General features: G+C 43.8%; 1 protein-coding gene across 1 annotated transcript in view; it reads right to left on the bottom strand.

Annotated features, from left to right (window-relative positions):
* Positions 1-4,301, bottom strand: part of grin2aa (glutamate receptor, ionotropic, N-methyl D-aspartate 2A, a) — an 84,450-nt gene extending 80,149 nt beyond the window's left edge. The window contains exons 1-2 of the mRNA XM_048991257.1: positions 3,573-4,301; positions 316-723 (exon numbers count right to left, since the gene is read on the bottom strand). Of these exons, the coding sequence (XP_048847214.1) occupies positions 316-720 (405 nt within the window). The 5' untranslated portion in view covers positions 721-723; positions 3,573-4,301. The remainder of the gene's footprint in view (positions 1-315; positions 724-3,572) is intronic.
* Positions 4,302-18,197: the final 13,896 nt, after the last annotated feature.

Genomic DNA, 18,197 nt, shown 5'->3' with positions numbered 1-18,197 from the left:
TGCTGTAATGTACCCGACGCGGAAGCGACTGGGCTCACGCTGGAGATCGAATTATTAAAACCCTCAGTCAAGGAGGCATTTAATTAATCTAATGCTGCTTAGCCTATTGGATGCGGTCCTAGACATTAACAATGTACACTAACTGTTTTAGATAAGTTCCTCTTGGAAGGATGACATGGTCTGATTGGCTGTCAGGACGCCCCGCCCCTTTTCAGATTTTCTCAGTCTACTCACCTTATCCTGAAAAAAAAAAAACACATTGGACACTGACGCTGTAAAACATACGTACTACCCAAGTTTGTGAAGAGGGCTTACCTTATCCGCCATGATCATGGACGAGCCGCCGTGGATCCCGAGAATGGGTATCAACGTTTGGGATGAAATAAAATCCAAAATCTGCGCAATGGCTTCCTGGTCGGTGCCGTCCCCGAACACCACCCCGTGGATCTTGGTGCCAGACATGAGGTCACACATGTGCGTGATGATGCTCTTGGGGTCCGTCTCGTTCACCAGCAGAGTCACCACGTTGACGTCGATGGGGTCGTCCTTGCTCCACAGCGCCCGGATGTCACGGTCGGAGATGTAGCGTGTTCGTCCCAGGATCACAGCGATGTTTAGAATGGGGACCTTTTCAGCACCGGAAGTCAGGCCCATAAGGGTCAGGAGGACCCCCAGCACCAAAAACGGAGGTCTGTAATTCCTCATGGTGCTCAACTTCATTCCCTGTGGACACCACGGGAGAGCATGTCACTCACAGAACCGCACCGCAGAGTAAAAAAGGCCAGCCTACTCCCCCACAAACACCCTCCTGTCACGTACACCCAACGTCGACGTCACGGTGAGACCCCAACCATTTGTCATCCGCCCCGTGTGAACAATAGGGCTCAATAGCTTCGGTGCCGTGGTGACGAACGGCGAACAAATCCAAGCGATTAGCGAAATCCAGCTGAAAAGGCGTGAAAATGGTACATTAAGTAAGAAAAACCGCAGAAATCGGCCCTCCTGCGCGGCGAGCCCGTGGACCCACGTAAACATACCAATTTTCCACTCACATTAAAACTTATTTTCATCTGGCTCAAGCTGATTAGTCTTGCAAATATATTTATGAAAATCAGCCAGGGAGAACTGGCCATTTATCATAGCTTCCACAGCACACTCCACGAAACTTAAGCTGAATTGGCCTTAAATTTGTTGCTCGCTTTTATTCTTTAATGCCCTGCATATACAGTTGAATAGAAATATCTTAGTTCACAGTGGTATGAAATTAGGGGCTCCTACAGGGCGTTTTTCATCAGACGTACAGAGACGGCTTGATGGAAAATGCCGATCATAGCCTGGGGAAGAGTGCACAAAAAGAGTGCACATTTACCTCCAATAGATTTAAAAAAAAAAAATCTAGTTACCAGCACTAAACTTAAGGTTAACGCCAAAGATGTTCATAAGGTTCTATGCTGTGAAATGCCGTGTAAACCAACCGCAAGCACTACATTTTAAAGCAAGAAAGAAAATGATAAATAAATAATGTAAATAATTCAAATTCTTATTATTTTTCCTTTAGGCCAGTAAGAAACCATATGTATGTATCCAGATGTGTGTTTATGTCATGTTTGGTTCATAAAAGCCAAGTATTTTCGGTCGGAGGGATTGCGGAGTTAGGCGGAAAATATGCCCTCCTTTCTGAGAAGGGACTGCAGTTACCTTACAGTTGGTGTATAGCTGTAAGACGGGCTGCCGCCGTCAGCATACAGCCGCAGGACAGCTTTGGCGCTCCGTCCCTCACGTATGCGACATGCATTATTGCTTAATTCTGGCCGCTTGCCGCGTTGATTTCTACACGCCCGGGCTTCGCACGGCTGCTGCAGACGCGTTTTTAACGCAACAACGCACCTTCGCGGGGGGGGGGGGGGGGTGTCGAGACCCCCTGTATCTGTATGATCCTCACGAACTGGGTTTCATACATAAAACCACCGGACGCCTCATTGTAAAACTGCAAGCGATTGTCGGCATGCGATAAATAAAACTAGATGGGACGGCAATTGATTCAACAGATGCTTCGCTTACGTGTTTGAAAATGACTTAGTTTTTATAGACTACATCTGCAACATTTTCTTTGGTTTCCTATTGGAGAATTCACGCATCTAGAAAAAGCATTGCGCTATATCTAAAGCAGAGTTTTCTGCCGCTTTAAAGAAAGCCATCTGGGTTATTCTGTTTGACAAATATCGAATATCATTATAGCTGATATTTGATATTTGTCGTTCCAATAAATACTGATGTAACTGTTTCTGTGGGTTTTGCAGTTTTGCACTTATTTACAAGTAGCCTACTGCGCTCTTAGCCGAGGGTCCGGAAGCCCTGAGTTCAGTATACAAGCGTGTACAAGGCGATTTAAAAATGTCACAACACACGTTTAGATCACCCATCAATGCTCTCAGTCATTTGTCAGTCATTACATTTTTCACTGGGGGTTAAAGGATGCCTGCTTATGTACACAAAAAACAAGAGCAAAAACATTTATCATCTTATACTACGGATGCTGTCCTTCTTGAGAGAAAAAACAACTCTCGATATTTTTAGCATAGCTTACATTTAAAAAAAATGTGACTGCATTATTGACATCAAACTATAAATTTAGATGTAAATTCATTTTGATATCTCATTAAGTTTCAGAAAGCCACTATTATACAAGAGCGACCCCTAACGGTTCAGTTTAGGCTACCGTCCAGTTTTCCTTTTTTGGCATTAATAGTTCCTGTAATTTTAGGACATACCTTCAATGTCACAAATCGTAGATGTAGATTTGCATGGTGGAAAGCCTGGGTATGTCGTCATTCCTGGTACAACGTGCTATGTTTCTCGGCCATGTAATTCAGAGTTCCCCTTTCCATCAACAACCATTAAGGAAAGTGTGCAAAGTTCATCGAAAAACTGCCAAAAATCCATAATTAATTGTAATTTAGAAGTCTCTCTTTAGAAACCCATCGTTGTTATTTAAACTTTCATTTAATTGACAAAAAACTGCACAGCTGGGGTCTCCGTTTAAAATCTACTGCACCTGCAATGGCAAGCAGCTCATGGGGTACAGTAACAGTATTTCACCTCAAACGTTTGGCGATAGAGTCGAGTTTTTCATACACATAAAAGACGCGACTGACAACTAAACCAGAACATCACACTTATTACTGCCAGTAATAATAAATATTGCGGATAATATAGACTCGGTCCTTGTTGGATTTCTGTCCCGGGGGGAGACACGGGAATGCAGCAGTCCCCTGACGAGGATCGTAGTCTTTAGAATGTGCCCCGTATTCCCACCGTAAAGGGATTTCCACTAACAGCACTACGCGAAGAAACTGATAATTAGTCATGTTGAAGGGAAAAAATAATCCATCACCGGAGGGAGAGGGAATCGCCGTATTCTAAAATGTAAATAACGCGCAAAAAGATGTGTTTGTGCGTCTTGGATGCAAGGCAGTAGTTCGGTGAGCATGCAGGTGAAAAGCAATGGTGTTCCTATCTTTGGGGTAAAACAAGCAGCTCGAAATACAGAAACACAAAAAACGCATACTTACTGCATCTCTCTTTCACACAGCTCCAAGACAGTAGTCTGCGATGACATTGCAACAGAGTCTTCTTTGCAACAACCCTGTGTTAAATATGGATAATTATTTCCATCGAAGAATCCTCTAACTTGAACCCAAAACCATAGAATTACATAAATCCCATCGTCTTCGGCTTTAGCTTATTCTCCGCGGTTTCGTCTCGGCCCTGCATTGTCCAGGCGAAGACTCCGGCACCAGAATGTCAACTGGATCCGCTCAATGTGTGTAATATGTAATTCTGCAGCAGGACTACACGGAGCCAGGCAGCGCACTCCACTCTGCGTCCCTCCGAGCTTCTTGGGAACTGAGGGGTTCCGTCAGCAACACATCCTTAAGGTGAACATGAGAATTACACCCAGTTTCAAAACGGGGCACGTTCTGAACAATGCGAGCAATGCAGCAAAACTTCAGCCATGGGAACTTAACGGCACTGGCATATTGTCAGGGTAATAAACTCAAAGTCGCTCTGAGACTTCTTTCCGGAGAACGTCTCTGTTGGAGTAGAAAGGTCAATTGACGCTGTAGGCGCGTTGAAAATCAACACAGTTGCAGATGGGGATTAATACACGAAACACGAAAAAGGGGGATTAATAGACTCTTATACGTCAGGTCTGTTTTGAAATCAGAAGTGGTTCGGCGTAATGTCCGGGCTTCTGTCCGTCCGTGGCACATCCTGATCCTTCACGAAGAAGGAGTTGCCTCTCCGTGACGTATTATGATTTGGATTTTCTCGCGCCGCGCCAAATCCCTTTCTGCACATTTCGGTTGTGCACGTTTCAGCTCTATGGAAATCCGTCGAGTGTTTTTGCGTCGTCACAATAGATGCACCGGTCATCTCAACACACAAATATATCCGCAATAGTTTGCTGCATCCATTATACTCCATGCACCTGGAAATTCAAGATTTTCAAATACATGAGATGTTCATCAGTCATTTGTACCTGTCTCCGATAATCTTTGCACATATATTTGGTATTATTCAGTAAGATGTATTTTTTTTAACCTAAAGATCTACTCAGAGAATGCACATGAAAATCAACGTAACGGTTTGAATAGCGCATATGTCAGGGAATAGACATGTGGATATCGACTTCATCAGCGAGTCCATTAAAATCTTATTTTATATATGAGTAGCCTACTGACATTAACAGTTTACAATTGTCATTATAAAAATGCGACATTGCCGAACGTTTTGGAAGCGCTCAGCAAGCAGTGCGTTAAAGAAATGAAAGCAGCCTAAAGGTTGCCGCATTGTTATCAATTTAAGACGACGCGCTGGTCAGCGGACTTTCGCTGTCTTTTCAGCACCGCTCATTGAAAACGGCAAAAGCTGCAAGGTCCACATTCAAGTCCGTCGTCTGCAACAGCAGATAAACGAATAACACAATTTGAATCTGAACTTGTATTCGCTATGCGCTTGTTGAAACTGGACAGAAATTAATTGCAATCTGTCCGTCTGTGGACGCATACGTAAACCTTATAGGCTCTTTTTTTACTTAAGTCTTTTGAGCACTTATGTTTGACGTATTGATCGAAGAGTTTATTTAGACACATGACAGGATGAATTTGATACGTAGTTACGACCCAGATTGCCTGAACCGTCTGCCAGCATTGCAGGCTATTGGGTGGCCAGTTCCCTCACCACCCCCATGCTACAACACAGCACCCCAATGCCAGCTCATTAGTGATGCTGAATCCCGATTGATCATTGGCCTGTTGCAATATTTTCGCCCAAAGTACCTTAAGGATGTTCCGTTTCATGCAGCTGGGTCCCTGACTGGAACAATTGCTCTGAGCTGTTACAGTGGCTTTACTGGCACTTCTACTACGTTAACAACCTTTGGCTTACAAGCAAATATCCTTAACCGCTATACTGCTCACTCCACGGGTGACGAGGCCATTTCCATAATACGAAACTTTTCCATGGTGACGTAATGGTTAACCTCCCAGGCTCCTCATTTAAAGGTTACCTTGGAAATTCAGATCAACAATAGCTTTTCGTTTTTTTTTTTTTTTTTTTTTTTTTTTTTAATTATTGTCATTTGTATGCTTAGACACTGTAAGACTATTTTTGTGGTTATAGTATATATAGGGTAGTTATAAATGCTCATTGAGAATTTTTTTTACCCTTCTGGGAGATCAGCCAGAATTGCCCTGAGAAATGAAAAGATTATTCTTGATTTATTTATTTTTTCTTTAAGAGGTAGCAGATGTTATGCACGTGTTTGAAGAATACCCTGCTCATTTCATCTGGGTAATCATGTAAAAATCCCCAAGCGAGGGCTCTGTTGCTCTACTGGTGTTACGTCCTGCCCCGGCATGTCCGCCTGACCCTCTTGGCTCCTCCCTAACGCCTGTTGCTTGTTACCCCTTTTTGTATTTATGCACCTGTTTGTTGTATCATCCCCAGTTCAGTTATTAATATTGTTCCTCTAGTCTGCTCGCGTCCTTCCCCATACTAGTCTTCCCGTCTTGACCCCTCGCGGCCTCGTTTGTTTCCCTGCTCCCATTCAGTTAAATAAAACCCCCTTTTCTGTTCGCCAACTGACTGCCTTCAAGTCATGACAGCTGGAGAAATAAATTGCTGAATCAAGCCTCGAGCTTGTGTTTATCTCTGCTGTTCAACGCTAAACTTTGTTTTCTTATCTCTAAAATAAATATTTCCTGGTAACAAATGTCCATGGAGCAATGTGCGTTGGGAATGACGCCGTTACAGTGTGCTGTAACAATAAGACGGACAGTCCACATAATGATTCACCAAGAGGGTTTTTTTTTTACAAACAGAACACAAATGGAGAACCAGAAAGAAACCACAAGGGATTAAAACAAGACAGGTAAAACATGAACTAACTAAAACTAATCACAAGGGAAGCTAACACTAATATTAGATAGACATGTGGGAGCGCAACAAAGGGCAAATGGCCACAATGACCGACTAAGGAACATCAATGAGGGCAGGCACTAAAATTTACACAGATAACAAGGGCTAACAAGAGCCAGGTGTGGACTTTTCCAAACTAGGGGCAACAAAGACCAGGTGAGGTCATTTTAAAGAGGAGCAAACATCAAGGGGACTAGAAAACAAGCGTAAATAAACATTGCTAATAACGGAACAACTATGAACTGTGATATAACACAAATACACAGATCAAGAATATAAGGAAACAAAAGGGAAGTCTGGGTGAAACCCACCTTTTTAGGCCAATAAGCCACATGATGGCCAATGGAACAGAGAGACACTAGAAGTTAACAACCTGGGAAATAACGGGAGACAGGATGACCAGCAGCGCCCGTTGGCCGAACAGGGAAATGACATTTGGACCAGGGCAGGACGGGAACCAACAGTACACCCAAGAAATGCATGAACACCAGGCATGCGAGGGCACTGCCAGGAGCACAGAGAGGGAAAATCAGGACCAACAATAGTACAAGACAAGACATGGGAACCGCGGAGACCAAGGAACTGGAAAGACTGGAGCAGAGCATAACCAAGAGGACCCAAGAGAGGCGGGTGGAGCTGGGTAAGGTCCACCAGATTAGGGAACATTATTTAGGGAACTGGACATCAGGATTGCGTCCACATGGGAGACAGACAGGAGGACACCCAACAGGTACACAACTGGGGGACTGAAAAAGAGAACCAAGACTGATAAGGGGAAGCACAGGACTGAGGCATGAAAGGGACCTGATGGGACAGGAAGGGAGCAAACACAGGGGGCATGAAACTGGGGAGATGAAGGACAAAATGGATGACTATGGAACACTGGGGGGTTTATCAGACTGGGGGTGCTTGGGGTGAGCAGCAGCCTCTCCTGGGCAGGGATCTGGAGGCTCGGGACAAGTGGCAGTCCCTTCTGGGTGGGGCTCTAGAGGCTCAGGCAGAGTGGACCCCTAGGGAACGAACTCTGGAGGCTCAGGATGAGTGGTGGCCTCATTTGGGCCGGACAGTGGAGACTCGGAATGAGCAGCAGCCCTTCTGGGTTGGGCTCTGGAGGCTCAGAACGAGCGGCAGCCTCCCTTGGACAGGGATCTGGAAGCTTGGGATAAGCAGCGGCCTTCCTTCTGCAGGATCTGGAGGCATGGGCAGGGGTGGTGGCCCTTTTGGGCCAGGTTTAGAAAACTCGAGCAACTTAGCCAGGTCTCTAAGATGCAGGAGAACTCTCTTAAGCCTATGCACCTCCCTGAGAGACAACACAGGAGGCAGCTGCAGGAGTTGCCTTCCTGCTTCAGCAAGATTTAACGAAATCAGGGAAATGGGAATAGTTCGGCGGTATAACAGGCTATTCCATGACTCTTGAAGGGCACATAGGTCACTCACCCAGACACTGGCAGTGGTTCTTTCTGCTAAGTTGAGGACTGGAGAGGGGCTGAGGGATATAGATCCCAACTTGACCGAACATGACATTGATCGTCATTTTGAGTTAGCCATTCTGTTATGGCGGAGCATCATGACTAGGAAGACATGTGGAAACCAAGGAAGGAGAAAACAGTAATGACACAGGATCTAAAACACGGTAACAACTGCAAGGCAACAACTGAACACTGCAACACAGGGCAAACAGCCACAATGACCGACTAAGGAACAAAATGAGGGCAGGCACTTAAACACACACTACACACAGATAACAAGGGCTAACAAGGGACAGGTGTAGATTATTACAAACTAGGGGCAACAAAGTACAGGAGAGGTCAATGAACAGAGGATCAACACCAAAGGAGACCAGAAAACAAGGGTAAATAAACATTGCTAAAAACAAAGAACAGCAATGAACCATAACACACATACATAGATGAAAAATATAAGGAAACAAACAGTCAAAAATAGAAATATTGTAGAGGCTGGTCTCTGGCCAGCCTTGAACCCTCAGCAAAATGGGAGACTGGGTGAAAGCTGCCTGCTTAGCCCAGTAAGCCACATGGTGACCAATGGAACAGAGAGACACGAGGAGTTAACAACCTGGGAAATAATGGGAGACAGGATGACCAGCAGCGCCTGCTGGCCAAAAAGGGAAATGACACATGGACCGGGGCAGGAGAGGAACCAATCCTGACAGATACTGGAACAGCAGAATGTGTGTAATGATTTGGACCCTTCTGGATGGCATGGTAATGTCCAACATCCATTTGCACATGCGGTGTGAAACGATCGTCAGAAAACCGCCTGCTGATGATATTGTAAACTGCAATTAGCTTGCATCGTTTCTTTATATTACTCTTGAAAGGAAGAAACGGATTGATGGGCAAAGAAAATGTGGGGTGGTGGGAGGAAGGGGACAGTTAACAAGATGTTATTTCTCCTCGGACGAACTTGATAATTACCTTTTGTAATCCAGAGTACCACAGGTTTCGTGTTTATTCCTTTAAGATAAAGCAGATTTTAGCAATGAAACTTATTGGATTGAAATAGGAAATGAGGCATACATTGTCGCTACAATAGCCATGACTATTACGGTTTTTTCTCCCTTATCTGTGCTCACATGGAGAATCGAACAATGAAATCAAATCATTATGAGTTTCACGTCAAACATGTTTACTCCATTTTGCTGAACTTTTCAGTATTATATGAAAATGTAGCTTTGGGATAGATTCTTGACCTTGTCGTTTTTTTCCTAGCAAATAACGGTCTAAAAATGAAACCTTAAAATTGTGCGTGGTTTCCTTGACGCCTTATTATTCTTTTTACTTTAAAATATTTCTTTCATTACTTGGTGAATGACTTTAAAATGCACTGAGTATGAGACAGGGCCTCCTGAAATATTCAACTCAATTTACAGGGGTTGGACAATGAAACTGAAACACCTGGTTTTAGACCACAATCATTTATTAGTATGGGCTACGGTCTCCTTTTGTGGCTAATACAGTATCAGTTCGTCTTGGGAATGACTGATTCAAGTCCTGCACTGTGACTAGAGTGATTTTGAGTCATTTGTCTTGCAGAACAGTGGCCAGCTCACTATGTGATGCTGGTGGAGGAAAACATTTCCTGGCTCATTCCTCCAAAATACCTCAAAGTGATTCAGTTTTCAAATTTGGTGACTGTTCATCATGTTCATCAAACTACTCTGTCACCAGTCTTGCTGATGTTTGGTATTGGTACAAGTGGCTATAGCAGCCACTTGTAGCAGTTGCTCCTGTTGGATGTGGACCATCCTTCGCGGTGGTATTCCAACATTACCCTGGGTACCGTGACTCTTGATATACCACTTGATATACTTGATATACCACAAAGACTTGCAGTCCTGATCACAGAAGCACCAACAAGACAAGCACCAAATATTTGTTCACTTTTGAACTCTAACATGTCTCCCTTTATGTTGTGTGAATTGCTTTATTTTATTTACAGCTGAGCTGTTGTTCTGCTAATTCAACCTTCACATTCTGCTCTTAATGACGGAATGTGCAGTCAATGAAGATTGGCATCCAGGCCGCACACAGTGTTTCAGTTTCATTGTCCAACCCCGATATAATGAACTAATAAAGTTCTAACGCAAGGTCGTGTGGTAGATTTTTGGCAGAAGCCAAATCAATCATTGATTTTGATTTTTTTTTTACAAAACACTTTATTTTAGGACTGAACTTTAGAACTACTGAGAACTCATTCATTCATTCATTTTCCACCTCTTATCTGGGGCCATGTTGCAGGGGCCTCAAGGGACCTTGATAGATACCTGAACCACCTTGAACTGGCTCCTTTCAACGCGGAGGAGCAGCAGCTCTACTTTGAGCTCCTCCTGAATGTCCAAGTGCCTCACCCTCTCAATAAGGCTGAGCCTAGACACCCTAAGAATGAAACTAATTTCTGCTGCTTGTATCCCTGATCTCATTTTTTCAGTCACTACCCAGAGCTCATGACCATAGATGAGGGTAGGAATGTAAATTGACCGGAAAATCGATAGCTTTGCCTTCTGGCTCAGCTCCCTATTTACCACGACAGAACAGTGCGGCCCCTGCATTACTGGAGATTCTAGACTGATCAGCCTGCCAATCTCCCACTCCCTTCTTCCCTCACTCATGTACAAGATCCCGAGATACTTAAACTCCTCCGCTTGAGGCAGTAACCCATCCCCAACCAGGATAAAGCAATCCATCCTTTTCCGGTTATGAACCATGACCTCAGACTTGGAGGTGCTGATTTTCATCTCAACCACTTCACACAAAGCTGCAAAGCACCCCAGTGCACGCTGCAGGTCACAGTCCAAAGAAGCCACCAGGACCAAATCATATGCAAAAAGCAATGATCCTGAGACCTCCTCCACCCCTTGACTACACCTAGAAATTTTGTCCATAAAAATTTTTAAGAGAATCGGTGACAAAGGGCAGTCCTGGGGGAGTCCTGTTGGCAGTGCAAACTAAATTCTCACTCTGGTTATACAGGCACCTGATGGCCCATAACAATGGACCCAATACCCCATATTCCCGAAGCAACCTCCACAGGACCCCCCCCCCCCCCCCACCAAGGGACATGGTTGTATGTCTTTTTCAAGTCTGCAAAACACATACAGTATCTTTGTGAGGGAAAAGAGCTGGTCCAGCATTCCACAACCAGGACAGAATCCATATTGTTCCTCCTAGATCTGAGGTTCAAACACGGGATGGACTCTCAGCTCCAGTACCCTGATATAGACTTTCCCAGGGATACTGAGGAATGTGATCCTTCAGAAGTTGGATCACATCATCAGGTTCCCTTTCTCAAAGATTAGGAGCACAATCCCAGTCTGCCAGTCCACAGAGGCTGTTCCCAATCTCCCTGCAGTGTTGAAGAGATGTGTCAGCCAAGACAGCTCAACAAGGTCAATAACTTCCCGAAACTCCTGTGGAATCATATCCACCCCTGGAGCCTTACCACTGAAAAGTTTTTTGACTGCTTCAGTGACCTCAACCCTAATGATGGGTGAGTCCTCTTTTGAGTTTTCCAATTCTACTTCCTCCAAGGAAGGCGTGTCAGTGGGATTCAGGCGGTCCTCGAAATATTCCTTCTCCAGCCTGAGTATCCCAAGTCAACAGTGCTCCAAGTCTACTGTAGACAGCATGGGTAAAGCCCTGTTTCCCACTGCAAAGTCACCTGACAGTTTGTGAGAACCTCTTTGGGGTCGAACAAAAGTCATTTTCCATGGCCCCACCTCCTCCCACGCCTGAATTTTTGATTCCACAACTGCCAAAGTCACATTGCCACCACAACCAGCACCAGCAACCTTATGGCCACAACTCTGCATAGCCTGGAGGCCCAGAACATCGCCCATTCAGTCTCAATGTCCCCAGCCTCACTCAGGATTTCTGTTAGTGGTGCGAGTTGAAGTTCTCCCAGACAGGGGCCTCTGCCAGATGTTCCCAGCACACCCTCCCTATGTGTTTGGGTCTACCAGATCTATATGGCTTTTTCCCTGCCGTCTGTTCCAACTCACCACCAGGTGGTGATTAGTTGACAGTTCATCTCCTCGCTTGACCCGAGTGTCCAAAATATGAGGGCACAGATCTGATGATACGATTACAAAGTCGATCATGGAACCACGGCCTAGAGTGCTCTGGTGCCAGGTGCACTTATGAACACTCATATGATTGAACATGGTGTTTGGTATGGACAAACTGTGGTTAGCACACAAGTCCAATAACAAAGCACCACCCAGGTTCTGATCGGGCAGGCCAGTCCTCCCAGTCACACCCTTCCATGTTTCATTGTCATTACCCACGTGAACTTTAAAGTCAGTACAACAATGGCGACCCTCTTGGTCACTGGGGTAAAGTCCAACATACTGGCACTGAACAGCGGAGCTATGAGTAGACCTACACTTTTCCCACTAGAGAGGTTACATTCCATGTTCCTAAAGAAAGATTTGGTAGCCAGTCATTGGCTTGCCTAGGCCCCTGCCTTCAACTAGCACTTGATCTACACTGCACCCAAGCCCCCGGTCCCCCCTGCAGGTGGTCAGCCCATAGAAGGATGGACTCATGTGCTTGCTTTGGGCTATGCCTGGCTGGGCCTCATGGGTAGAGACCTGGCCTCCGGATGCTTGCCAGTGAGCTCCCCCCCAGGCCTAGCTCCAGGACTGGACCCTGGTCTCCCCAATCCAAGTGGGGTCACATGATCTTTTATGTCAATCTTCATAGGGGGGTCTAACGTAAACTGTTCTTTGTATGGCTACTCACCTAGAACCAATTTGCCTTGGGAGATCCTACCAGCATCAACAGCCCCTGACAACATAGCTCCTAGGATCACAGAAACACACAAACCCCACCACCACAATAAGGTGGTGATTCAGTACTGAGAACTCTTCTTCAGCATTACTGTGCATCACAGTTATTCAATTACTGTCCTGGTTTTCTTTTCCTAGTTGGGCCCTGAACCACCTGATTCAACTAATTGCTTTGATTAAATCCATTTAACTCTCTGCCTGAGCTTCTAATGTTATAATGAGAACTGGAAAACTTTCTGGGCTCAGTTCTCTCAGACCGTAATTGAATGATAAATGATGTACTTGAATTTTTCTCAGTTCTACATTACATTATTTTAATCTGAATTTCCTCACTGCGCAACTCCGTATTTAACATCATAGGGACGCGACGGGTTGTGCTTCTATTTTGACAAAATCAAAGAGGATGTACAGCTGTGGGAAGAGTTTGAGTTCGATAGCAGAGAGAATAATGAAGAAGTGTCTGTGTGTGTCCAGCTGCAGCTGCTAGTGATACACTGACATAATTACTCACTGGCCAATCTATTAGGTACACCTTGCAAGTGTCGGGTGAAACATTCCTCAGAGACTTTGGTACATGTTGACCTGACAGCATCAAGCATTTGCTGCAGATTTGTCGTCTGCACCTTCATCATGAGAATCTCCCATTCTGCCACATCCCATAGGTGCTCTACTGGACTGAGATCTGGTGACTGTAGACGTCATTTGAGTACAGTGAACTGCCACGTTCAAGAAACCAGTCTGAGATTATTAGCTGGATATATTGTGGCCATAAAGGGATGGACATGGTCAGCAACAAGACTCAGGTAAACTGTGGCATAGAAACAATGAAAGAAAATATCCCACATACCATTGCACCACCACCAGCAGCACTAACTCGAATTGTTGCTACAAGGCAAGGTGGATACATGCTTTCATGTTGTTTACGCCAAATTCTGACTGTACCATCAGAATGTCACAGCAGGACACTGCCCTGACCAGGTTTCTCCGGTCTTCTAGTGTGTAATTTCTATGTCTATGCCCACTGTAGCTGCAGTTTCTTGTTCTTAGCTGAACGGAAAGGCACCCAATGAGGTCTTCTGCTGCTGTAGCCCATCTGCTTCAAGGTTTGACATGTGTGTTCAGAGATGCTCATCTACATACCTTGGTTGTAACAAGTGGCTATTTGAGTTACTGCTGTTCTTCTATCAGCTTGAACCATGTCGTGCATGTTTTTTGTTTCTCTTTCAGCCAATTCTCTGCAAACCCTAGAGATGGTTATTTGTGGAAATTCCAGTAGATTAGCAGTTTCTGAAATACTCATACCAGCCTAGCCCGGCACCAGCAACCATGCCATATTCAAATTCACTTAAATCACCTTTCTTCTCCATTCTGGTGCTTGAGCTCCTAACCTGTATCTACCTTGTATATGTTGTATGTGTTCTACTTACAAACGAGACACGTTCCAAACAGCCGTTTGTTACTTGAAATGTTCGTAAGTCGTTATTCAGCATCATTTTAAGGGTACTGAAATCTACAAGCATAAGTAAGTATGATATAACGTCAGTACAGTATGTTGTCTTATCCTAAAACACATGTACAACTAATGATACATAAAACAAAAATAATCTCAAGAATGCACGTCATACCGATACACAAGTACAAAGAACTGGGTTGCTGGGAGTATGCACGCTATGCTGCTGCGCAGTGGGAGCAGTGGCCAGAGTTCGTACTAGGTGGAATTAGCGCGCGGAACAAAATTTGATATTGTGGGAGCCCAACGAAGACAATTTGCACTCGCAGTCCTCTTCGTTCATATGTCTGAAAGTTCGCAAGTTGTAAATTCGTAAGTAGAGGAGCGTCTGTATTTCAAAACTATTATATCAATTCCACCGTTGGCCTCCAACCTTAACAAAAGACATTTGTACCACTGGCTTCATTTCCCTGGATAGCATGCAGGAGTCACTGAGAGACATACCCAGGGCAGAGAAAGCAGTTAACTGGATTCCACACGCAGCCCTGTGGACACCCAGTCAACTTTGCTGTAGGGCAGATGACAGGAGCCTCACAAGGCACATAGTCATAAAGTAAAATTATAGGATCAAACCCCCCTGACGTTTGTAAATTGTACTGAGAGGGACCCCCCTCACCCCCGACATATCAATAGGGTTGCCAGATCCCCACTTCCCGTGAAATTCCTGAGCCTCACCTGCATCCAACCCCATGAGGGTCTCCTCACCACAGAGAGTTGATGATGAGAGTGCAGTGGGGACTGAAAAGGTGCCTCCTTCAACCAACTTACCCCTATTTCGGAAATCTATGGACACATGCGCATATATGCCCCTGCCAATCCAATAAATAGGTACATATACATGCACTCCACACCTCAATAATAACAAACATCCCTACGACATTTAGAAAGACATTTTTAAACCGTTTTGCGGTTTTCGTGAATTTCTCCAAAACTGGGGAGAATAGAAAATAGAAGTTCATGTTGTGGCTGTATTAATACTCATATATATATATATATGTCATTTTGTTTGAACTACATCTTGGCCTCCTCTGTTGGTGGCCCTGTGACCGGGAGAAACAAAGACATCCATTCTGCAGCAACCTGCCTGAAGTACGGCAGAAGTAAAATGGTGAGCAGACTGAAAAATTACTACTGATTATTGACTTATAATTAAATTCCTGAAAATGTATCTCCAGTCAGAATAAGTCAAAAAACACACAAAAAGCGCAGGGACAGGATTCAAACCCCCATCACTAGAGGTACGAGGTCACAATTATACCCACTGCACATCTGATCTCCCTGCTTTTTTGTATTAAATATTAAAATATTTATAACGCAGTGGTATTTTAGTTTCTGTGGGACACGGTATCTGCTTCTCTGAAGAAAAGGGATATTCTGCTGGAAAAAAAAGGGATCGAGAAGTTCTCCTTAGCACCACAAATAAATATACAAATAAACATACTAAGGCCTGTATCACCAATCTGGATATTTTTTTGTTAGCTAGATAACATGTCAGATTTAGGGCATACTCATACTTGGCCAGGTTGCCTTGTACAGTGTCCAAGCACGATTGTCTCCACTCCCCCACTGGTCTGCACTTACCATTCCAAGCCCGAACACACTTTTGTCAATGGCTTTCAATGTTTTGTGTTGAAGAAAACATAGTATGAATAGTGTTATCACACAGCACAACAGAGACCACCACAGCTCTCATAGATTTATTGAGTATACAACGCAGCGATTTCCATGGAGTTGTGTTGAGCAAATAAGAAGATAGCTCTATATTTTACCAAATATCTGGAGTTTTGTCTGTTGCATCCTTCCCAGATACTCTCGTCAACCCAAATTTCCAGCAAACACTGCACCTCTGCCACAGTTTGTCATTACCTGATCTGTACAGTCTACCCAATCCGTTCCTTCCTGGTCCAGTTCATTATAGTGTATATATATGCATGCCTGTGCCAGTCGCATCATTGATATCATGTCTGTAATCCATTAGGCACAGTTAATGAACACACTAGATGTGTACCTTGCCAGAGTAAAACTGAACCGTGCTCTGACCCACCTATTCAAGTGAGCGTGGTTCAGCATACTGTGCCAGGGCATTTAAACCAGGATACCTTAAACCTGACAAGTTATCTTGCTAACCAACAAATCTCACTTCTGGATACAGACCTCTACTTGTCTGTTATCACTTAGTCTGAGAAACAGTTTGCTCACTGCAACCCAACCTTAAAGTACATAACTGAAGAAACTTATTTCCACAGCTACTTCTTGGTATTGATCCAATCAAAACAGTTAGCATGCGGCAATCCTGTGATATAGTCTATAAAAGACATAAAACACAGTGATTCTTGTCTACTCATAGCCTCATGGAAATAGTGACCAGTCTAGAAGGAGTTCAACTATGCTTTAACTTTCATGCTGGGAATTATCAGCAAATGGATCTAGCAGATTGAGAGAAGAATGTTTTGCATTACCCTCTGGGTCCTACAAATTTATAAGGATACCACATGGGCTTTATGAGGCACCAAAATATTTTTTTAAATATGCTACAGATGTGGTTAGGTTACCAGATGAATAAATTTCATTAATACATTTAGTCATTGTTATTTGTATATTACAAAATCCAGGTGGACGGTATATGGAATTGTGGAGAATTAAGGAAATTATACACCAGAAAACTTGCACAATTGCTTAGAGTAAAGTATACCTTGCCAAAGAGATGATATGTACCTCTCTTGCAGCTAACTTGTACAGCTATAACTAGGACAGTGGAGTGAGAACAAGTCATTACCTAGCAGTAGACAACTTTGTCATAATATTACTCAATGAGTGGACAGAGTACTCAAGGAAGGTAAAATATCAATCTCCTCAATCTCCTCCATAAGCTAACACTCCACAATCATGAAGAAATACTGAGCAGTTTCTATATAATACTAGAGTAATCCTTCAGGCAAAACGATGCATAAGCTCAAGCACATTTTTTGATAAGCAATGCGGCTGTCTATGTATTTTTGTTTAAAGGGTTTCTTGCTTTTCCAGGGCTGAATACAAATCAATCATGAAATTAAACACAGCCACTCACTCTCACAAATTCCACTGGTGCCCAGCAATAAACAACTATCATTAAATCTCATAAATCATTATTGAATTTTTTCAGCCACGACCTTTATCACCCAGCTTCCAGATGCCGACCACTTTTTAAATATAATTTTCCCTGCCTGAATCCCGTGCATTCCATGGGTCAGCAGAGCACCAAAGTCCGAAAATCTCACTGTCAGCAGTTGTATTACTCGGTACACAGAATGTGGTGCACCTATATGCCAGGACAAACATCTGCAGAGTCATCTGTGAATGACTACTGTACCAGCCATTAAGTAGCAAGTGTGTTGTGTTTCATTGATAAGAGCCGGCTTAAATGGGCACCCAGAAGTCTCTAAATCCCCATTTTCAGCAAAGCTGATAAGCAAATAAGCTTGACATCGTTGTGCCCAATGTATGACACTTAAAATTTGTCCTCAAATGAATGTTCCAATGGTGTGACATCGAAAATGTGCAGTTGCTAAATTGTCATCCACTCAGAAAATGGTGCTGTAGGTGGCAGTCTGTGTAGCCCATTGCGTTGAACAATTCTGTGCACAGTAGAGACCAAACTCAATATAATTGTATAACCTTCGAAAGTGGACAAGAAAAACTAGGATTTTACATCTTTAAACCAGATGATTAAACCTGGTATTTAGGAAACCGAAGATTTTTTTTATATCGTTTTTTTTTTTTATATGAAAAGGTTAAAGATGGAAAATACACGATCAGCAAGGACCTTAAGTGGGAGATGAACATCTGTTCTCTCACCAAAAAATCTCAATAGAGGATGTTCTTCCTGAGGCAGCTGAAGAAGTTCAGCCTGCCAAA

Source organism: Brienomyrus brachyistius, chromosome 22, assembly GCF_023856365.1.
Source record: "Brienomyrus brachyistius isolate T26 chromosome 22, BBRACH_0.4, whole genome shotgun sequence".
Classification (NCBI taxonomy): Eukaryota; Metazoa; Chordata; class Actinopteri; order Osteoglossiformes; family Mormyridae; genus Brienomyrus; species Brienomyrus brachyistius.
The sequence above is the reverse complement of the archived record's forward strand: the minus strand, read 5'-3'. Positions and strand labels throughout refer to the sequence as shown.